Here is a 23,299-nt window from a genome sequence, read left to right as displayed (position 1 = left end):
CCCCTGGGCTAGCAGGACCTATCTGATCACCTCTCCCCATTCCTCTGCTCAGGCAGCTGTTTCCCCTGATCAGGGGAGCCTTCCTACTTTGCCACATTCCACTACCTTCCACTATGTCTCACCCTCACAGGAAGTCCTTCTATCTACCCCCCAACTGGGAGTGTACTGTAAATGGTGAACAACTGGCTCTCCAAAAGCCCTGATTTGGTAGCATTTGCTGATGGCCATGTTGTGAACCCTCCCACCGTAGCCAATTTTAAGCAACCAAGGTGATGACACAGAACACGCGGCTGGAGAGAGATGTGCACAATGGCTTTCCCAGGCAGGCTTGGGCCGGCTCCAGCATCCACGGCCCCCAGCTCTGGCAAGTCTGGATATCGGGACCACTTCCACCCGTTCTGTCCTCAGACCCCAAGAAAACAGTTGCTCACATTTCTTTTATGTAAAAAGGAACATGAAGGCCCTTTGAAATGGTAAAATATTAAACATGTAGAGGGGTTAGTAAATCCAACTGCTTCTCTAATCATTGAACCGAACTCAATCAAACATACAATTTTTCCCAACTCTCATCATAACCTAACTTAATGTCGCCTAGTTCTTCCTGTAACCCTCAAGTCACGTGAAATCACCTTAGCCTTCACTTTCAGCTAATCAGGCCAACTGACCCCCAATTCAGGATTCAGGAATGGACATCCTCTGTGAGCTCCTGGTATGGCCGCCTGGAAGGCTAGTCTGGGCTCCTGGAAAGAGCGCTGTGATCGATTAGCAAGGTCGGCCTCACCCTCGCAGGGAGGAAGTGGCACTCAGGTCACCGTAGTAACACTTAGCAGGCGCTGTTCCACTCTTCGGTTCAGCCTGGACCATGGGCACCCGGGCTCCTCTGCAGACCCACCTGCCCCCGCCCACTCCCCGCCCGGAGCCAGCTGCGTGTCCTCAGTACCTGTGTGCACTCGATAGTGCGTCTCCAGCTGGTGCTTGAGGCTGAACTTCTTGCCGCAGCCGTTGCACTCGTAGGGTTTCTCGCCCGTGTGGATGCGCTTGTGGCTCTTGAGCGTGCTCTCATCCCGGAAGCAGCTGCCGCAGAACTCACACTCGTACGGGTGGTCACCTGTGGGGACAAGGGGCTGGATCAGGCCCCCGCCTCCCTCGGCCCCCTCTTTAGGGGAGAGTAGGGCACGTTCAGTGTGCCGGGAGGGTGAGGCTGCCTAGAGTCGCCACCTCCAGAGATGACTGAGGGACCCTCCACCCCCTGCCAGCCCCTTAGCATCAACAGGGAGCACGCCTGTGCACACGTGTCCGTACTTTACCGTGGCCCAGTGGCCATCCACGCCTCAAGGGCCAGTCTCGGGAAAAGAGAGCCCGTTTGGTTCAGGGATGAACAGAGCCACCAGAAAGCAGGTCCCCTGAGGGCAGAGCAGACCCAGGGGCTTCGAGACCCTTCCCCCAGCTTCCTTTCCTCTAGGTCAGGGGCAAAGGCCATTCCAGCCTGACTCCCCTACCCTCAAAAAAATCCCTCCAATATTCTCACTGTCCCCCAAATTCCTTCTGCTCTTTCCCTCCTCCACAGGCTTATGCAACCGTTTTTTTCTGCGTGATTTCCTCTTCTCTCCTTGGCGAACTCCTAGTCACGCATCCAAGTCCAGCTCACGTGTCACCACGGTTTGGAAGTTTCCCTTTAGCGCTACCCCCACTGTCCCCTGCTCAGGCAAATTGAGTCACTTTCTCCTCTGTCCCCAGAGAGAAGAAATGTCCAGTATTTTGTCCTTTTAGCAGTAGTAGTACAATTTTGATGGTACTTTCTAATGAAAATGGCCCACATTTGTTGAATGCTCACTACTGTGCTAAGAACTTCACGTGGATCAATCATATCACGTAATCATCACAACAACCTTACAAGGAAGACAGTATCATTCTCATTTTACAGAAGAGAAAAATGAGATGTTTAGAGATGCTTAAACACGGTCCCTGAGGTCAAAGAGCTGAGCTGGGATTCAGATCTGGTTCCAGAATCTGGACACTGGATACTTACCGGGCTGCTAACTGACAGGCTGTGTTGCATCTGCTGTGACGCCCACCGTGCCCACAGACTACGAGCACCGTGAGGACAAGAAGGGAAGCCTGTTCATCCCTGTAGCCTCAGCACGCAACGCAGAGTAACCCCTAAGCAGACGCTCGGGAAATGTCAGTATATGAAACTCGGGGAGAACTGCCTTTCCCTGGCCTGGAATCCATGCCCAGCAGCCTCCTTTCTGAGGATGGGGTGCGGGGATTAACCATCTTTCCCTTTGTACCCGAAGTGGGGGCTTTGTGGGGATGAAAGGTGAAGACTTCGGCTACTTATTTATTACAGGAGTGAAGGCACAGACAATAAAGACAGATTGATCACCCCAGACTTTGTTCATGAATATTTAAATATCGCTGATTCGTCTTGTCACTGTAATTACAATTTCTCTGGGCTGCACCTCCACCAGCCATCGTTTATGGTAAAGAATGGCCCACTGTATTTCACTTGTCCCTCTGCAGATGCGCGGGGCTGCCAACCGTGTAATGTCCTCTGCATTTCATACATTTTCTTCAGCCGCTGAAGGTTTAAGTCATCCACAATGACCTACGTTTTTTCATTATCCCCATGTCAAACTGCGCTCGTGCCTGGGCATAAATTGTCCTTCTCGTTATAGACTTGCATGCCTGCGCCTTCACTTCCTCTTTCAAATGATATTTTACTCTCTTCTCTCTCTCCCCTCCTCAGGCTGCTAACCAAACCTCCCCCTTCTCGAACGCAAGCCCCTGCACCCTCACACATTCTCATCTCTTCTGATGGCTCGGAAGGGTTTTTAAGGCTCTGTGGGGCGAGGACGCTGCGGTCTGCTCCCTGGCGGGCTCTCTCACGGGTGGAAGGTTTGCAAGATGCTCCGAGGGTGTAGACGGGTGGGTGGGAGCGCTTCCATCGGAGGGGTAGGATGCAAGAAGCTCAAAGAGCAAAGCCACTCTAGGGGGCCCTGCCCTGGGCTCAGAGGAGAGCCTCCACGTGCAGATCTGGGGACGAGCGGATTCCTGAGTTCCAGGCACCTGCCCGCGCCCTCGCTGCTGGGGCTGTGCGGACTGGCCCGTCCCCAGCCGCCAGCCCCATCCAACCCCAGGGAAGGAGAGGCCCATGCAGACCCTGCTCCTAATTAGCCGTGTGTCTAACAGAGGGAGGGTTGGTCTGTGCACGCCTGGGCCTGCGTGCCACTCTCTCTGCGTGTAGACGTCTGCACACACAGCCCCGTCTGACATTCGACTCCCCTCCTTACTGAATCGGCAACGATTACAACTTTAATCAAGAATTCGGTATCCTCATTAAGATATAAATAAATAAATAAAGCAAGGGCCACGTGAGACTTCAGAGGAGCCGGTAATGAAAACGTACATCGGCAGCCACACGGTGGGTTGGGGGGTGGGCACCGCTGTCTGTCTGTGCCTTTCCCCTCCAGAGGGGGGCCCTGAGAGTTTAAAAAACAAAAGGTTAAGGCAGAGAGGTTGGTTTGATCAGATTTTTATGAATTTAATGATGAAGTGGATCACATGTGACATGAGTTTAAATATGAAATGTCTCGAGTCAGCCCAGGGAAAGGAATAAAAAGTTAGGGGGGGAGGAAAAAAAAGACACCAACACACACACACACACACACACACACACACACACACACACACACACACACATACACACACACACGGATTTTGAAACATGGCAAGCACCTGGCCTAAAATCCTCACCCCGTGTCAGTGTTGCCATAATGTACACAAAACTGGCTGCAGGATTCAAAATCCAATTTGTGGTGGGTTGATTAACTCTGTGGCCTCTTTAATGAGCTTGACATTAAGTACAGGACAAACGAGACTAATGAGAGCCCCCCTCGGGCTTGCCCAGTGCACCTGTGACCCCAGCGGTCTGTCCTCACCTGGTGGCCTCCCTGGCACTGTGGCCAAGCCCAGTGTCATCCTTCCCACCCCAGCCCCATCCTGTCGGCTACTCAGCTCCCCCACTCAGCACAGCGGAGAGTTTATTAGACGATGCGCCATGTGAATCAGGGATCCATCAATGCCGAGAGCGCGGCTGGACTAACCTACCCAACACAGCTGCTGATGCTCAACGCCTGGCCGCAGCAGCAAGTGGGCCAAGAACAAGGGAATATTAAAGAGGCATCGTGCGGGGTGTGCTCAGCCTGGGCGGGGCTGTGCGCACAGGGCCTCACTGGTGTGAAATCCATGGGTGTTGGAGTAGGCAGCACACGTGCTCCATGTTTCCTAGGTCAAAAGCAAGTACTTCTCCTAAACGATGTCTGGAAATACTCCCTCCCCATGGATCTGAGCCATGACTGACACAGGGGCCGGGGGCATTTTGATATCTGAGCTCTCAGGAGCTAGGGTGGGCAGGGCAGGGCGTATCCTGGGTGGACTTAGCAGGACTGGGATCGTTCCAGTCACATGAATCCGACTGATGGGGCCCAGCAGAGTGCTCAGAAGTGGCTGAAAGGTAACTGGCCACCTTTGATAAGGCTGAACTTGGGGGCCCAGTGGGGGAGGTGTTGACAGGAAGGTGCATGTATTGGGTTGGCCAAAAAGTTGGTTCGGGTTTTTTCTGTAACATCTTGCCAAAAACCCAAGTGAACTTTTTGGCCAACCCGATACCTGCAGGGGATGCTTATGCGGTCACTACAGAGAAAGCCCTTGTCAGCATCCCTTCCTCCTCTGCCCTTCTTGTCAGGCCTTCCCCTCGGAGACCTCCCCTTGTCCGAAGCCAGCAAATCTAACAAGTTCTAAGCAAATCTGGTGATGCTAAGGCAATGTGCTCCCCTGCACGGGACAGCATCCGGAAGCAGGAGTCCAGGCAGGCTCCTTGGCGAGGATGCCTACCGCGGGCAGGCCAGGCCACCTCGGTCCCTGATAAACAAAGCCCCTCCCGTATTCAGCAGAGCCTGCCACTTAATCCCAGAGCATGGTAAGACCCAAGAATGAGGAAAGGGTCCTGCCGATGCCGTCATGAGGCACACAGAGTTTTTTATACCCTCTCCAGCAGACATGAGAACATACCCTGTTACGTACTCAGAAAGAGAGTCTGCCTCTCTGTCTCCCTGGCTCCATCACCCACCTCTCACCCCAAAAGCAGGACAGAACACACACAAGCAAAGACACATGCAGACTCAGAAACAGGCAATCCTTTATCCATGTACAGCCAGAGAAAGGAAGGCTTTCAAGTCACCCATGACCTTGCTAGAGGGTCAGGGGCCGCTGCAAGGAAGCAAATGCCTCTTGGCTCTCAGGACCACGTATCCCAGCCCAGACCCCTTGACTCACAACTACTCTCCTCCCCCAGCACCTCCAACTGGCTAAGCAGGGATGTTTCATGGCTCACTGTTTATACGACCTCACTGTCTCCCCTAAACAGGGCTAAGGCCCAAGTATAGAACGTGTGCTTCTGTTACTGGGGAATAAGCAGGACCACTTCTGCCACGTTCCCTTGAGAGCCCAAGGCCGACCTCAGGAGTGTGTGTGCACTGTGTGTGTGTGTGTGTGTGTGTGTGTGTGTGGAGGGGGCCAGCAGTGGGAGGGGGAAAGGCAGAGACAGAGACCAAGAAGGCAGGTTTTTCTCAAAACTCGTCTTGGGTCCACCTGCATCAGAATTCCTGGGGAATATTTACTAATAATGTTGAGTTTCGGATGCCACCTGTACCCACTGAACAGAAGTTTCTGAGCATGGGACCCAGGAGCCTGCATTTCTAATGAGCACCCTCCCTGTCGGGCACAGAGATGTTGAGAACCAAAGGTGCCCAGGGTGGGACAGGATAAGAACCGTCCACGTTGCCCTGCACCTCGGAGGCCCCTGCATGCCCGACGCTTGAGCAGAGGAGGGCTGAGGGCACCCCCGCCAGATGTGTTTGGAGGGAAATGCAGACAGTGGTTCCCAGAGACCCTGCCCTGCCCGTCCCCGGCCGGGCCTACCTGTGTGTGAGCGCAGGTGGCGTTTGAGGGCTGTGTGGCTGGGGAAGGTGCGGTTGCACTCGCTGCAGATGTAGCTGCGCACGCCCGCGTGGACCTCCATGTGCTGCTGGAGTGCACTCTGCGCCTGGAAACGCTTCCCGCACAGCAGACAGAAGACAGCCATGTCCGTGCCTGCAGGACACAGCGGGGGAAAGCCTCAGGGCTGGACGCAGGCCTTCTTCACCCAGCTAGGCTGGAGCCAGAGCCAGCGGCAGGCCAGCACCCCGGGCAAGCCCAGAGGTGGCGCAGGCCACGCAAGGCTGCTGAAGCCCCCGCTGTGCGGCTCCGACGGTGGACAGAAGCCACTTACTTCCTGCCCTCGTGGAACCTAAAGTCTAGTGGGAGAAAGACATTAATCAAACACATCAGAGCAGCAAATGAGTCTGCAATCGTATGGAGGTCTGTGTCAAAGGCAGGGTACCAGGAAGGCATCTATCAAAGGGACTTCCAGAGCCTGGCACGGGAGGCGGGGCATCAGGCCGGCCTCTGTGAGGAATCACAATAATGGAGATGACACATGCCAGCCGTCGTTCAAGTGTAACTAACTTAAAAATCCCATCTCCAAAAGGCGGGCTCTGCATCCTCACCCTTCAGATAAGGAGAAGGAGGCACAGAGAGGCTGAGTTACTTGTCCGAAGTAGCACAGAGCTCGCAAGCAAACAGGGCTGGGATTCAAGCCCAGGCAACCTGGATTTGATCTGCTCCTAACGCAAGCTACAGACCCGATTCTCTTAACCACGTCTCCATTCATTAATGCGTACATCTTAAGGGTCCATTCATTCAACAAATATTATTTTAGTATCTTCTATAAGGAGGACTCTCTCCTTTGGCCCTGGGGATGTAGTCACGGAAAACCGTACCAAGTGCCTGCCCTCATCATAGATGTTACCCAGCACACTGGGCCATGAGGAGAGCATTCCAAGAAGATGGAATAGTATCTTTGAACTGGAGAAAAACGTGACGGGTCAGAGGATAAGACAGAACAGGTCACCTGAGGAGGCAGAAAGAAAGTAGAGCAGAGGTCAAAGAAGTAGGCAGGGCCAGCTCGTACGGGGTCTTGAAAACCATGTTAAGATCTTTAGGCTTCATCCCAAGACCAACGGACAACTGTCAAGGGATTTTAAGCTAATGAGGGACATGAGATTTTCATTTAACTCTGTCTGGTCGTTCCCTGTGCTGATCAGAAGCACGGGTAGGTACCCCATGGTACCCTACAAAGGCAGGCTGCCATTTTCTGTCTGTTATCAACCCCCTTCCTGATGCTGCTCTGGGACCATGGCCTTACGGGGTTCAGCACCACAGGAGGAAGCATCTAAACCTTCCAAGGACTCACCAGTAGCTCCTTGTCTACCGTTTTGGATTCCATTTCCCTAAGCGTGTCAGCCCCCTACCCCGGGAAGCTCCCCATCCGCTCGTCTCTCTTTGCCGGCATCTGGGCATTATCACCTGTGGTCAGCCCAGCGCTGCCTCCCCCGTGTAAAGGACACAAGCAAGAAAGGGGGGCAGGCCCAGTGCCTGGCAGCCCAGAGTGGAAGGTGGAGCAGAGCTTTGGCTGTGGCAAGTCGTGGGCTGCTCAATGTGGCATCAGGGAGCTCCCGGCGGAAAGAGGGTGACAAGAAGGACAGCACAGAGTGCCTGTGGCCTCTGGGGTCCATCAACAGAGATAGCAAATGGAAGGCCCGTTCTGGACAACTCAGTCCCATTCATGGCTGGGTTTGCAATGAATGGACTGGCGGGAAGGCAAAGATGGCCTCTCATTCTCCCCAGCCCCCCACCCCTCACAGCACCTTCAGCCATGCTCATCACACCTGCAGACAGACATCGCCTGCATCCAGGTCCAGGGAAGGCTGAGCAGGGGATGTGGAATATCAGCAAGGGCACAAATTTGCTCCTGGACTCAAAGAGCAGACGGGAAGGGGAACTACTACAGGCCGTGTGCTAGGTGCTCTATCTGTTGTCATCTCGTTTAAAACGTGCAAGGCAGGATTCTCGTGCCCCTTTGTACAAATGGGAAAACAGAGTGATTAAGTAACTTGCCTAAGGTCACACAGTTAGAAAGAAGCAGAGCTGGGACTGTTAAATGCTTCAGTATGTCTGATTTCAGAAATCACAGGGCTGGGCTCATGTCTCCCTCTGGATCTGCCACCTGTCTGCATGGGCTTCTCTGGGAAGAGGCACAATAATGACACCAGCGAGGCAGCTCCAATCCAGCTGGTTCAGGAGCCCCAGTGCATGCAGGGCCCACCCCAGCAGCAGCTGGAGAACCTGGGCCAGGAGGCGTGCAGTGGAAGCCGGGTCACAGGGTAAAGCTCTCTGAAGCCTTCCGACTCCACTGGGCGCCAGCAAGACCTCTGCAAGGTACTCGGGTGCGGGCCCCACTTGACTGAGGGGGGCACTGATGGGAGCGGTCTGCCCAGCAGAAGCAGACGACGGCGGACAGTGAGTCCTCAAAGCCCAGTCGGGCCTGGCCAGCCTGCCCCAGAATGGCGTCCATCTGCAGCATGTCCTGCGACGTGGCACGTTGTGGCTGCTTCATCCTGAGGGCCCCCAGCACCAGCCCCCTCTCTGGCCCTAACCTCACCCCACAGAGAGTCCTGATGAAGCCAGACATCAAACATCTGCCTTTTATCAGTAAGACGGAGCAGGTTTCCCGGGCAAACCACGCCCTTTAAGAGCCCAGGTTTCTCCTTATGCATCCTCCGAAATCCTCAGTGTGGAAGGAATCTGCATCAGAGGGAACATGAATGACATTCCCAGGAAGACACCCGAGCCTAGAAAGCCAGGCCCAGGGACTTCCCTGGTGGTCCAGTGGTTAGGACTCCATGCTTCCAATGCAGGGGGTGCGGGTTCAATCCCTGGCTGGGGAATTAAGATTCCCACATGCCTTGTGGGAAGGATGGAAGGGAGGGAGGGAGGGAGGGAGGGAAGGAAGAAGGGAGAGAAAGAAAGAAGGAAGGAAGGAAGGAAAGAAAGAAGAAAGGAAGGGTGGAAGGAAGGACGGGAAGAAAGAAAGGAAGGAAGGAAGGAACGAACGAAGGAAGGAGGGAAGGAAGAAAAGAAAGAAGGAGGGAAGGCAAGGGAAGGGAAGGGAAGGAAGAAAGAAAGAAAGAAAGAAAGGAGGAAAGGAGGAAAGAAGGAAGGAAAGGAGGGAAGGAAGGAAAGAAAGAAAAAGAGAGAGAGAGAGAAAGAAAGAAAAAGGAAATTGCATATACATCTTTTTAAAAAAGCCAGGCCCAGAGGAGCTCTGAGGGTCAGTACCACTGCAGGGCAGACTGAGAACCCTGCAACCTCACCCCTTCCCGTCTTCCCAGGGCCCCAAAGCTGCCCCACTATGTGGTCTCTTCTTCTCAGGAATGGCTGAACCCATTTCGTGTCCATTCAGCTGACTCGGTGAGTATCACCTAGCGTAGGCACTGTGCTAGGTGACAGGAGGGATGCTGAGATCCACCAGAGAAATAGGGTCCCAGATTAGTGGGGGACACAGACAAGCCAACGACCAGCCAGAGGATAAGACAGGCTGATGCCAAGAGGGCTTCGGAGAATCTGAGTTAGGTTTTAAGAAATGAAGTGGACTGAGAAGCCAAGGGCAAGAATGGGGCACGGGAGCCAGGCTAGAAACCCCACAAGCAAATTGCAGAGCAGGCAGGGGCAGAGGACAGACCCTGAGGATGAAAATGAGCAGGGAAGGTTATGGGGGTTTGGGTGGCAGAGGGCCGCATCACCTGGTGGGACAGAGTAGATTTCATTCCACAGGCAATGCAGTGCCACGAAAAGAGGGGGTCGGGTGCTAGCCTGATCCAACCAGTATGTGAGGGCAATGCCCCTGGGGGCTGCAAGGGCACCGACAGCAGTGGCAAGTGGCTGAAAGCAGGGAGGAACATGACGGACTTCTGTGCTACCACTGGAGGAGAGTGGGGACCAGTCTAGGGTAGGGGCTGGGAGGACAGGAGGAGGACTGGAGAAGTGGAATCCAGGGCAGTGGCAAGACAGGACCCTCAGCCTGGGCTCGAGTCAGGAAGCGTGATGCATTTGAAGTCCTGGACGCCAGCTCTGTACCTTGGTGACAAGTTTAAAGTTATGCAGTGACCACCTGCAAAGGAAATGCTACAGTGTCCCTACAGTGGTCTCTCTCCCCTTCCTGGGACATCCCACAGGGCACAGGGGCTCTCCCTGGCCACCGAGACACTGCCCCAGGCTCAGACATAAAGAGACGGGGGCTCTGAGACCCCACATCCACTCTCCATTCTTCTGTTTGGAGACCAGCAGCTGAGAAGATGGAAAAATATTTTTAAAGGAAAAAGGAAAGAGCGGGGGAGACTCAAGAAAAGCTATTGGTGCATGCAAGTTAAGAATCTAGAGACGAGATTTGAGTTATTAAACAATTTGCCGTAGTTTCTGCCTAGCTGATTGTTCGCATGTATGATGAGTCAGGGCAGATTCTATTACACTGGGAGATTAAGCAAATAAATGCTAGCTTTTGGAAACACATTAAAATGTGGGGCTATGGAAATAAAATTATCTAGAAAATTGTATTAGCAATTCATTAGCTGCAGTGAGATGTTCGGCGAGGCAAGGGGGTCCGGCAGTGTTAGTGCTCTGCTTCCTTCAATGCCTGAGCCCCTGAGATGCTCACTGCTCCTTCCTCTGCTGTGGGGAGACCTCATGCCTGATACCAGTGGGGAGAGGGAAGGAGCCTCCACCGGTTGCAAAAGACATTCAGAAATCAGATGGTCAACATGCCACAAGGGAGACCAAAGAAGCACATGTGTCCTGGCTCTGCCACTTACTTGCCTTGTGACCAGGGCAAGTTGCTGAACTTTTCTGGACCAGAATTTGTCCGTCGTTTGACACATTGCTTGTGGTTGTTGAGAGCATCCAATGAGATACCCAAGTGAAAAAGCTTTTTAGCTATGAAGCGGTAGCAAAGCCAATACCAGCCCAGACGATGCCTTTGTCTGAATTAGAAAATCATGCCTCTTCATCTGGGCAGACGCAGATCCTCGCCTGGGCACACAGCTCTGCAAGCAAAGACGGCTGGACTCCAGCCTCCATTTCTCCCTCAGCTGGGCATCCTCCTGCAGTGAACAACCTGGATACAGATCATGGCCGCCTTCCACCATACACAAGCCTAAGTTGTTTTCTCGACTCTGGGCTGCTTCTTCCAGGGACTGACCCTAGAGAAGGCATCTTGGATGAGTGACACCATTTAGGACTCAGTGCCAAGAACACCTTCTTCCTCTGAGCCCTCATGATGCCAGCACAATTATTAAACCCTTTGTTGTACTCATTTTTGACATTCAGCTCTGTCTAGTAGATGGTAAGCCCTCCAAAACAGGGGCTATTTTCTTCACTGTTATATCCCCCAAGATAAAGCACAGGGCCTGGCATATAGTAGGTGCTCAATAACTGCATGTTGCATTCAAGAATGAATAAGGAGCTGAGGGACAATCACAAAGGACAAAGGGGGGAAACAGGGTGGGGAAAGTCATGGTACAGAGCGATGGATGGCTAGAGCTGGGGGAAGCCCAGACCAAATGCAGCCATTACCGGGAACTTCCAACAAGGCTCTCCTTGGAAGTTAGTAATGCCCAGTAACCCCCAGACAGCTGATCTCTTTGGGGCCTCTCTTGTCTGTCTGGTGGGCTGAACAGGACTCCCCGGTTCTGGCTTCATGTCTGAGCTCTGTTGCTCAGAAGCGAAGACCCAGCCCATAGAAAAAGGACCAGTTTTACCACACCATGCAGTGAAACAGAAGACCCTGGTTCTAGCCCACAGGTGCAGCCCTTCCCAGCTCTGTGACTCTGAGCCAGGTAGCTGCTGCCCTTGGCCTCATTTCTTCATCTAGGAGATGGTATTCATGAGTAAGCTGCCCTTTCCACTACCAACTTCATAGTGCTGTTAGGAGGCAACTGGCAAACGTTATTGAGTATGTAAACCCTACAAATGTACTGTTTTCAATCAATCTGTAAATTTCAGTGTAAATCAGATACATCAATTAGCCTTGGCCCAAAGAAATAATTCACCAGGTCAAAGAACAGCACTTCCTCTGCTCTTCTTAAGAATGAATGGGGCTCAGTGTTAGGCTGGACCCCAAGGGTGTCTGCCTGAAGGGAAATTACACTAGAAAGAGGGAATGGGTGTGGCAGGGTTGATGGAGAGAGGTCCCAGGTAACGTGCAGAAGGGCCATGCAAATATCTGTACCCTCACTTGCATCCATTCTATCTGGAGATGGTGACCCCACCACACCCACCTTCCACCCCCAAGGGCAGCACAGCCAATCTTGGCTGCAGGGCATGTACCGCTCAGATTCCCAAATTAAAACAAGTTTAATTTTAGCCAAAAAATGGGAGAAAGCCAAGGCTAGGGCGGAACAGGAGGCAGGAGGGGTGACACAAACTCAGGGTATTTATTTCACCCAGGTGATGACTGGGTCTGAAATTATGAGACACAAAAACCCTCATGTTGACACCTGTGCCATTTCCATACCAATTAGCTCTTTAATAGAAAGGAAGGAACAGGACCAGGGGGTACACAGCCGGAGAAGATGTTCAGGGGCTACACCTTCTTGGAGCAAAAGGTTCTTATTATCCCTAGATATAAGCAGTTTCTTATCAAAAGAGCAGAGGGATCTAAATATACTCGGGCTTTTTTTTTTGGTAAGCCGGCCGTGAGTGTACATGTGTGTGCATGTGTGTGCATGTGTCCTTGCACATGGACTAAGGATGGGCTTCTCTTGTCTAATTCCACCCAACCTCACCCAAGAAAGGAAGAGCTGCTTCCCCGCCCCCTGCAACTTCTTCTCTCCAGAGGAAGAAAATATCATATTTAGGAGGTGTGAAAACCGTGACTTAAACTGGAACCACCTGCCCCCTCCAAATCCTCAGACATGCCTTCCTACTTCCTCTGACTCTCAGGATTACTCCTTCCTAAGACACCATTTCCAGTCCTGGGAAGCCTTGTAACCACACACCAAAACTGTCACAGAAACTGCCACCTCTTCCTCTTCCCCATCCTTCTCTTCCTTCCCCCCAGGTCATTGCTAAAAAAGTGGCAGAGCTGCATCATCCGCTGTGCAGGAGGAAAAGACAGAGACAAGCAGCCCAGGGCTGACTCACACCGAAGGCAGGAAGGCTCTGTCTGCATCTCAAGAGGCTGGAGGTGGTGGCGAAGGGGGGACAGGCCAGGGAGCAGACGAAAGGAAGCAAAAGCTCAGCTCATGACATTGGCAGGGGTGCCTCCCTTTTCATTCCTCCTGTGCCATCACTTAGGGCTTGGCTCCTTTGCAAGGGATCTACTGAAGAAAGCGTCAAGCCATCCCTCTCTAGCTCTCCTCCTGGGCATAAGGTGCAGCATCTTTCGGGATGAGTCCTGAACTCCCAGCCTTCCTCAGAAGGCTAGCTACATGCACAAGGAGGGCCCAGTCTACCCAGCCCAAGAAAATGTCAGCCCGCCGACTGCGCACCCCACCCCGGGAATGACAGCTGCAGGAGAGTGGTAGACAAGTCCCCCTGTTTACTGCCTACAGCCTCTCTCCCAGGAAGGGTAGAGAAGGCTGAGAAAACATCTCTGCAAGGCTTGCCTCAAACCAAATTAGCCACAAGTCTGTGCTCCAGTGCTTGTCTCCTACGTATAGTCACCTACTGCTGGAGCACTTTTCATCGTCTGCTCAGTTATGTCTTCCCAGACCAAGCCAGGAGCTAAAAACATTAGCATCTAGCCTTCTTGTCAATTTCAGTCTTGTCAATTCCAGTCTCGTATCCAGGCCTCCCTACCCCTTTTTCCTTTCTTTCTTATCTGCTTAGAATCTTGGAAGGCACCCACGTATCAATATAACCTTCTATTTCCACAAGGGAAAGGGGGAATGTTAGCGTTTTACATCAGTAGTCCAGGGAGCAGAGAGTTCTCAATGAATAAACAAATAGGGAGGAGCCGGAGTAGCTGATTCAAATTTGTTTTAAAACTAAGCCATGTCTCAGAGCACACACCTGTGCATGTATACACACACGTGCACACACACACACACTTGCTCACACACCCCTCTCAGTCAGTCTCTTGGGGAATGTGGCCACAGCCTCAGGCGGCAGCAGCTAACAATGCGGCTCCCAGAAGCTGTGTATTTGTTTAGCAGTGAGCTGCAGACACAAGTGCATTTCATTACTCGGCACCTCCAGCTACAGTAAACAAATTTGTCAGCTCACTAGCTCATTAAGGTGCACCCCGGAAGCGGGGGATTTATTGAGACCTGCACAATAAAAGTAACCTGAATGGATGTACTAATTTTGTCAATCACTCCAACAAACGAGCCAAAGAGGGGGAGAAACTGGGGGAAGGGGACAAGAGCAGGGGTGGAAAAGAAAGGAAAAGAGGTAAAAAGGAAGAAGAAAGTTGAGTTTGGTTTGCAAGAGAGGGTTAACGGGTTAAGATGGGGCCAGATCTGTGCTTTGCTGCCTGGTTACACGACGGCCTCCCCGTTCCATCTACCTCACGCAGGGCCACCCTGTCCAGGGTGCATGGGTCCCCTGGTGGGACAGTGTCAAGGGCAAACTCAATGGCAAACCAAGTCCCGCATCCCTGGCATCAGAGAGGGAACTAAGGAATCGAGGATGCAGAGCCCCCCTGCAGAAAGTAGCAGCAGCCTCCGCGTCAGAAGAGACGCGTTGCCTCTCCTGGAATCTCCCACCCATTCCACAGCCCCTTCCCAGCCCAGCTCCCGGACCCTTCCAGCCATTCCAGAATGAATACAAACGTCCACCACAAGAGCAGAGGGAGGAAAAAGGGAAGGGAGACGGTGTGTGCGTGTAGTGGGGGGTTTGGGGTGGAGAGTAAATCCGGAGAGGTATGCAGCCCTCTGGTCTGTAACTTTCAAAATGACAGCAGGACTGGGGCAAAGGTCACGGGGTCCAAGGCCTTAAGCACCTCCGCCAGCTGTGGCAGTGCGGCCCAGAGCCCGCAGGACGCCTGCCCGTATAAATCAGCCCTAAGCAGCACCCGCTGGGGGCGAGGACAATGGGCCCACACGGGGGTGGGAGGCAGGACAATGGGGCCTGGCCAGTGCGCAGGCCCGGAACAAATGTGCCCTGGCACCACGGGGGCCCCCATTTGTGAAACTAATTGGCCCACGATTGAAAAATTGGACCAACTTCAACAGCCCTGAGTGGAGAGGGGCGGCCCGCAGTCCCTTAACCTAGCCCAGCTCTGCAGAGCGTGCCCGGCCCAGCCCTGGGGGTCTGAAATGGGAACGGCTTTCAGGTACTGCCCACTCTGGCAGTGGGAGATGGGACCTTTGAGATGGGGCCGCCTGGGAGAGGAGCGGGTGGTGGTGGGCTGGTGCGCCTCTTGCTGCCTTGAAGGACCGCTATCCAGTTTCTCCTCCCAAGAGGCAGAGAAGGACTGAGCTCCTCAGTTTCTCTACACTGCTTGTTCTGTAGGACTAAAGCTCAAAAGACAGAGGCTGGCACCTGTCTACCCCGAAGGTTCCTGAAACCAAAGGACTCCCAGCTTTCTTCCTTTGGGGGTAGGTGGGTGCAAATAAACACAGAACTACAATGGGTTCCTTCCTCAATCCAGCCTCCCTGGCATGTGTTCAGCTCTGTGCCCTTGGCCTATAACCACTGCGGGAAGCCTGCAGCTCTGTGCAAGGCTGCATGAGAGCTGGCCTGTAAGAAGCTGGTCCTGAGACTTCTGGGAAAGAAGCCCTGGAATGTGTGATGGGAAGTCAGTATGGTGTGTGAAAGGACAGGCCAGGGTAATCGTCCCGCCATTGTCCTCTTGCCCTACCCTTTCCTGTGACTGCTCACTATTGGCTCCCAGTTGAAGAGGACTGGAAGAGTAGAAAGCACTGGAGTCTTCAGCCGGAAGGCCTGTCCTCAAGTCCTGGCTCAGTGGCTAACTTGCTGTGCACTCTCAGGTAGGTTACTGGACTTCTCTGGGCCTCAGTATCCTCAACAGGAAAATGAAGGTGGAAGTAAATGATCTTAAAAGGTTCCCCCCATTCTAACAGTCAATAATTCTAGGCCTATTTGAAGAGGATGCAGGAAGACTGAAAGGTCTTTCTCCCACTGATACGCACTTCAGGCATCTCTCCTTCAAAATATCACTTGATAGCCTTCTTTTAGTTAAAGAGAATCTCAGGGCTCCACTGGGAACCACTGTCTTTGGCTCACAGAGGGACAGTCCCAGGAGAGACACAGAAGAGATCTAAGCTTGACTGATCATTTGCTTTGGCCGATCCAGGTCTCTTCCTCTGAACCCTCAAGCAGCCCTGAGAGATGGGGTGTTTAGAAAGATAGGGAAAGCAAGACTCGAGAGAACCTGCTAGGTCCTTTCTCTCAAGGGGCCACCAGTTACCGGCTAGTACCTCCTAGACCTGGCCATACACCCAGAAGGGCAATACTTTTTTGTTTTTTTTTTTTTATTTACTTATTTTTGGCTGCGTTGGGTCTTTGTTGCTGCACACGGGCTTTCTCTAGTTGTGGCAAGCGGGGGCTACTCTTTGTTGCGGTATGCGGGCTTCTCATTGCAGTGGCTTCTCTTGTTGCGGATCACAGGCTCCAGGCGCGCAGGCTTCAGTAGTTGTGGCACATGGGCTCAGCAGTTGTGGCTCGGGGACTCTAGAGCGCAGGCTCAGTTGTGGCGCACGGGCTTAGTTGCTCCACGGCGTGTGGGGATCTTCCCGGACCAGGGCTCGAACCCGTGTCCACTGCATTGGCAGGTGGATTCTTAACCACTGCACCACCAAAGAAGTCCCAGAAGGGCAATTCTTGAGTCACTGGGTCTGAGGGTACCTGTCTGCCTCTCTGTGCTGGGCAAGGGCCAGGTGATGGGGTGGGGAGAGGGGAGCAGGGGCTTTCTCTCCCCTGCCCCCAGCCCCGGGATGACAGAAAAAAACAACCAAGATGATGGGTCAGAGAACCAGACCCCCTGAATCCAGCGGCCTCATTTCCTTAGCATGTTGTCCAACACACAGTAGGCACTTCAATTTTGAGCAGTGTGTCCACAGCATCACGAGAGGGCACTGAGGTTCCGCCTGAAGATGAGACCCAATTTCCTTACTGTACAATAACTTATTACCAGGCCTCTCCCTCTCTCGTCTTCTTTAAGTGTACAAGACACTGTCAATAGAGAGTTCATCTCCCTAGATCCAAGCATCCCCAAAGGCATCCTGAGGTGCCTGGGCAGGAACTGGAGCCCAGGAGAGGGGTCACTGTAAAAAGATAGCAACTCAGCTGGGGTCCTATCTAAAATGTCCTGTAAACCCCAGTGTATTTCAGAGATGAGAAGGAGACCCACCTAGAAGAGAAGGGACGGACAAGGAGACAGGCAGACCTTTGCAAGACAAAGACCCAGAGACAGGATGGGCTGGGGAGGGGAGCAGGGGCTGGGGGAGACAGAAATTCAAAATAAAATGAAATACCGATTGTTTCAGAGCCATTAAATATCAGACAAACATTGGGCACTGAAAAGAAAAACTACCCCATATAAATAAACAAAAACAAACCAAAAAAAGAAAAGGACATATTCATTTTACTGACATTTTAACGGTTCCTCTCCTCCCCCCACCCCCCACCAGAAGATGACTACAAATTAAGCAGCATTTAAATGCTTTTTACTGTCGACAATTAAAAGGAGGGCTGTGAGCCTGAGAGTGTGGTGGCCATTCATTCCCACGGTAACCAGGCTATCTGAGGCACCTCCAGGCCTACCCTACTGTACCGCACACAATGGGCAAAGAGGGAAAAGTCCGCACACCATGAATTCTGCAGGACGTTCAGAAGCAAATTAAAATATAAAAAGCTCCTGGCACAAAGATAGATACCAAGAGTGAGGGCTGGGCAGGCAGGTCAAGCTCATGGAGTAAAGTCTTAGCAACGGCAGAGTTTAAGCACAGCCTGATTACACCTTATTCAGGGCTGCCTTGCATTTGGTTTATGTACTGTGTGTGTGTGTGTGTGTGTGTGTGTCTCTGTGTGTGTGTGTGTAGTACAGGAAGGATGAAGGTGGAGGTGGCTTTTCTGGGGACAGAGAAATAAACAATTAAGAGAGCCCAGGAGCTCTAGGCAAGACCCCAGACCCCAGGGAATGGGTAGAGGACACACCAGATGCCCCAACCTGGGCTTCACAGTGGGCACTGGTCCACCCCTCCAGTGCCTGAGCCATGGCCTTCTCTGCTGGACCACAGGTAGGAACCAGGTGATCTGAATTTCACTCTGGTGAGAGGAAAGGATTTCATTCCAGGGTGGACCAAAGAACCAATGTTAAGTTTCCAGAAACGGACTCTTTCATTGCCCACACTAACCCACCCAGCCAATACCTCCAATATTCACGTCTTTCTGAAAGGCTAAACCCGACTCCATGTTGGGTCTCAGCAAATTTTATTGCTAGGACTCTGTGTTAGCCAACTTAAAATGGATTCTAAGAACCCATATCATCACAGGGACCTTTTAGAATAATGAAAACTCACCCCCAGGATAAAGGGGAGAAAAGCAAGGATTAAAAAAGAAAAGGAGTGTGGCATGGGGAATATGGGCTGTAGCCACCCATTTCCTTTTCTGACCTTTGGAGATGAAGATGGAAAGCAACAGAAGTGAGCTGGCTACCAGGTGGAGGGCGGCGAGAGGAGGCTGGATTTAGAAGGAGCCGGGTACATTTCTGTGCCCTAAGTTTAATATGCAGGAGGGGCGACACAGAAATAAAAGAGACACGTCCCCTTTAAAAGGAAATATAATTTACAGTGTGCAGCCAGGCGGCCCATAGTTTCAATCTCGTTTACTATAGAGAAAACTCTGCTAGCTGTTCTCTATCCCACAAATCCGATTTAATCAGACAAGCCAGCCAGCGTGGCTTGGAGTAAAAACGGATAATTAGTAAACAGAGAGCTACTCCAGTGCTTCATTGGCATTCGAGTTGGGCTACTGTGTCGCATTTAAAATGCAGTCTGATGAAGTTTACAAAATCAAACCATTTGTTACTCCTATTGAAGAGGCTTCAGGCCACTTGCAATTAAATTGGAATTAGTGCTCAGAATGAGACACAGCAAATTCATACTAAAAAGGGATCTGACTTTGAGACATTTGACTTCACTTCAACAGTTTCTGTGCGAGTGTGTGTGGGTGGGTGCTACTAAAAGACTCCTCACTCGCCCCGACTCTGCAGGGCTCCCCAACTCGTGAGCTTGCCCCTGACAACCTACTATGCTCTGGGCTGGCTTCGGGGAATGGGGCACAGGGGTGGGGGGAGGGGACAGACAGCTGACACTGGGGAGCCAGGCCCTGCATTCGCACCGGGAAGACACTGTACTAGGGAAAATGTGTCCACAAAGGACCATATGGCTCCCTTCTGCACTGAACCTTCGGACAAGGGGTGGAAGGGGGGCGGGGAAGCTGCCAGAAAGCACTTCCAGGGGGCACCAGCCCTGCCCACCTCAGACAGCAGGCTGGCAGCTTGGGGAGAGTGGGGGCACCTTCCCCACCCCCACCCCCCCACATCGGCTGGGCTCCTGTGATGTTCCTGCCTGCCCTCCCGCAAAGCCCCGTGCACAGGGAGGGTTTCTGTCACCATGTCCTACTCATGAAAACACTCCTGGTCCCGGGCACTGCCCTTCTAGGCAGAAAAGGTAGGGCAAACCGTCTTGGCGGGCCTCTTAACCCTGAGGCTGTGAAACCCCCAAGCAATCCAGGGATAGAATTCAGGAGGTTGGAAAACTTGGAGGGTAAAAATATTACATGTTTATTTTTACCAACCTCTAACTGAAATTTAGCTGTTCCTTCCATGGGGAATGAAAGCAACAAAGCAGTCAGATGAGCTGTGCCTGTGACTTGGTCACCCACAGACAGCTAGACATTTTCATACCACATTGGAAGAAATGTTGCAGTTACCTCGAAATATTTATGCAAACTGTAGGTAGCTGACCACTGCTTAAGCCTGTTAACAGGGTAACAAAGAATCACACATATACTGTATTACAAATGGTGTAAAAATATGTTGCTATCTGTATTTTGCTATCCTACTCCTCACCTTATGCCTCTAAAGACATTATCCTGAGGAGGGGTTCATAGGTTTCACCAGATTTCCCAAAGGGCCCATGGCACGAAATGTTAAGAATTCCTGGCCTAAGGGCTCGGGAGAGGGAGGCGGAGTTATTGTTCAATGCTGACAGAGTTTCAGTTTGGGAAGATGAAAAAGTTCTGTGGAAGGATGGTGGTGAGAGTTGCACAACAATGTGATCATACTTAATGCCACTGAACTGTACTCTTAAAACTGGTTAAAGTGATAAATTCTATGTTATATATATTTTACCCAAGTAACAAAAAGAATGCTTAGTCTCAGCTGGTCATAAGTTACTCGTACTTCTACAATCCCTCTGCTGCCCAGAAGTACAGAGGCTAAAATCCAGTTTCATTCCTTCTAAGTGTTTCTTTCTGCTGTTTGGAGGAGAACTGAACCTCAGGCTCCGTGGAAGCAGGCAGTCATCCTGCACGGGTCCTGGAAAGGGCACTGCAGGAGGTCCAGGCTCACTGCTCAGCTCTGTGGCCGCCAACTAGCCTTGGTGGAGTTGCTTCAAGTTCAAGGTTTACCATCTCCCTCTCCCCATCAGAACAAAAGCTGCTTGAGAGCAGGGACCTCATTTCTCTTACACACTGCTGTGTCTCTTGGACCTGACGGGTGTTTGATGAATCTTTACTGGATGGAGGGAAGGATGCACGGGCAGATGAAGGATTAAACCAATGAATTTTCTCTCTGGCCCTCAATCTCATCTTTGACATAAGAGGATAGGCTCCGTGATCCTTTAAAGCTCCTACAGGCCCCATGGGGTTCCATCTGCTCACCAGGCTCCCCTACCTATTGCCCACACTTTTCCCTCCAGAGCGCAGCGCTCGCAAGTAGATAGCAGGTGGTGCGTGTGCACAGGTGGGGGATGGGCTGCGGCAGGAGCATGCCTGATGTGGATACTGAGGGTGATGGCCCACTGCCCTCGGACCCCACGACTTTCCTCTGGACCTCAGGCACTACCACATGGAGAAGAAACGGGCTGGTGATGACACTGGGAAAGGGAGGACGGTGAATTTATAGACATGCTGAACAGACAGGCAACAGGAGGGAGGCACGGAGGCCCGAGGAGGAGACTTTGATGGAGTATCAGGCAGCATGGAATGGCTTTCAAAGCCCAGAAGGAGGAGGTGGTCCTTTTTGCTATTCAGGGAGGGTGGGAGAGAAATTTGCGGTCAAGAACAAAAACCAAAACACATTGTCCACTAGCCTTTCCCACTTCCCCCAAACCTGGAACTCCCCTCCTTCCAAGTAGGCTGTGCACCTGACTCACTAAATCTTTCCCCGGGAAAGGAGATGGGGTGGCCGTCCGGCAAACACAAGCCGGGCCTCAAGCCCGGCTTAGGTAGTGTGCATGCTCTCCAGACAACAGATGGGCAATCTGGTCCTCGCCTGCCCATCCCCGCAGGTGCACACGTGCGCGCGCGCGCGCACACACACACACACACACACACACACACACACGTCCCTTGACACCCTGAAGGAAGGTCTGGAGAGAAACCGCAGCCTCACATTCTAAAAAGGAAACACAAAGTGACATGTCACTGAGTGGTTGGGGGTTCTCCTTTCTCCTGTGTGGGTTCCGTTTCCTAGGTGCCTCCCCTTTCAGTTCCTCCTCTGGAGTTTCTGGGCCAGGACTGGAGCGTGAGCTTGGCCCCAGAGAACACGGGAAAGCCGATGGCTGACTCTCTCAGGCCACAGCCAGGTGCCCAGCATATTGGTCACAAAGAGCCCGAGAAGACACCTCTGTTCTATTTATCCAACACTAGTGCCACTTGATTGCCAAATCTTCCCATCCGTTCTCTTTCCAATTATCTTCATTTCTCTGTTTGGGTGGCAGCACTTTTATTCCCCTTGGGAGACAGCACTGGTGTCACTCTTAGCACCGTTCACTCATGTTCTCGTGCACTCACGCACCCAGTGTTTGCGTTCCAATTCTGCATAGGCATCACATACCAAGGCTTCAATGTTAAGAAGACACTTCTTGCCCCTATGAAGCTTACAGACTAAGAAGAGGAGAGCAAGAAGCCTGGACTCTGAAGTCAGACAGAACCTGGCTCTGCCACTTACTTCCTAGCTAGAGAATCACATGCAAATTTCTTAATATCTCTGGGTCTTGGCTTCTTTATCTTTATTAGAGTCATAACACCCACCACGCAAGGTTGCTGGGAGGATTTGAGATAATATATGAAAGTGTCTACCACAATGCCAGATGGTAGGGAGTGGAGAAATGGTAGCTTGTTAGAAGAGGGATCCAGGGGCCTGGTTGAGGGCCATAGAGAGACAGGTATGTAAATAAGTGGGTCGTGGTGTTTGAACTTAGATACCCTGAACTGAGCAGGCCCACTCCAGGAGATGCTGATACAGAACACTCCAGGCCCTTCATCACCAGTAAGAGCTATTCCTCTAAAGTATTCAACTGAAACCTCCTTCCCACCCTCCCAGTTACTCTCACCAGAACCATTCTCTGATCCCTAACCACTCCAGCATGTCCTTCCTTTCCTTGCTTCTTTCTCCATCAGCCCATACTTCATCGCCCATGGTTCAACTCCCAGCTGCCTCCTGGCCAATTCCTGAACTCCCTTGCCCATTATCCTTCCATTGTACCAACGCTGCCAAGTGCTAAACTTGGGTCAGTCTGACTCCTGGTCTCCTCTACTCCTAGAGCTGCCTACACACACTGCCTCTACTTCCCACGTGCTCATTCACTCCTCAGCCCACCATGTCTCATCCCTGCTTCCATCATTCCTTGAAGACCAGAACTGTTCGTCTCTGATAACCAATGACCCCCAGGTCACTAAATCCAACAGACGTTTCTAGTCTTCCTCTTAGGGGACTTAACAGCAGCATTAAGATTGATGACTACTTTTTCCTTTCTGAAACCTCTTCCTTTAGCTCCATGACACCACACTCTCCTGGTCTCCATCCTATTTCTTCCAGCAACTCCTTTTGAATCTCCATGATGCACTGGGATTGTCCTGGAGGGCACAGTGTGCTGGAGTTCCTCTGGATTCTGTTCCAAGCTCTCCTCTCTTGCTCTCCACTCCTGTTTTGTAAACTCACCCACTTTCAGGGCTTCAAGGATCATTTAGATGCTGATGACTCCAACATTTACATGGCCAGCAAGTCTCTCTCTTTCCCAAATTCCAGACATAGCTGTGTATCCAAATGCCTCTTGGATAGGTCCCCACTGGATGTCACACAGGCCTTAGTACTGTGATACCAAAACTG

At 52.0% G+C, this 23,299-nt stretch overlaps 1 protein-coding gene across 1 annotated transcript in view; it reads right to left on the bottom strand.

Moving 5' to 3' along the window:
• ZBTB16 (zinc finger and BTB domain containing 16) overlaps nt 1-23,299 on the bottom strand; it is a 189,417-nt gene that overhangs the window by 1,744 nt on the left and 164,374 nt on the right. Inside the window, exons 5-6 of the mRNA XM_060160423.1 lie at nt 5,983-6,153; nt 941-1,108 (exon numbers count right to left, since the gene is read on the bottom strand). Coding sequence (XP_060016406.1) covers nt 941-1,108; nt 5,983-6,153 — 339 coding nt within the window. The remainder of the gene's footprint in view (nt 1-940; nt 1,109-5,982; nt 6,154-23,299) is intronic.

This window comes from Lagenorhynchus albirostris, chromosome 9 (genome assembly GCF_949774975.1).
Source record: "Lagenorhynchus albirostris chromosome 9, mLagAlb1.1, whole genome shotgun sequence".
Classification (NCBI taxonomy): domain Eukaryota; kingdom Metazoa; phylum Chordata; class Mammalia; order Artiodactyla; family Delphinidae; genus Lagenorhynchus; species Lagenorhynchus albirostris.
Note: the sequence above shows the minus strand (reverse complement) of the source record. Positions and strands in the feature narration are given on the sequence as shown.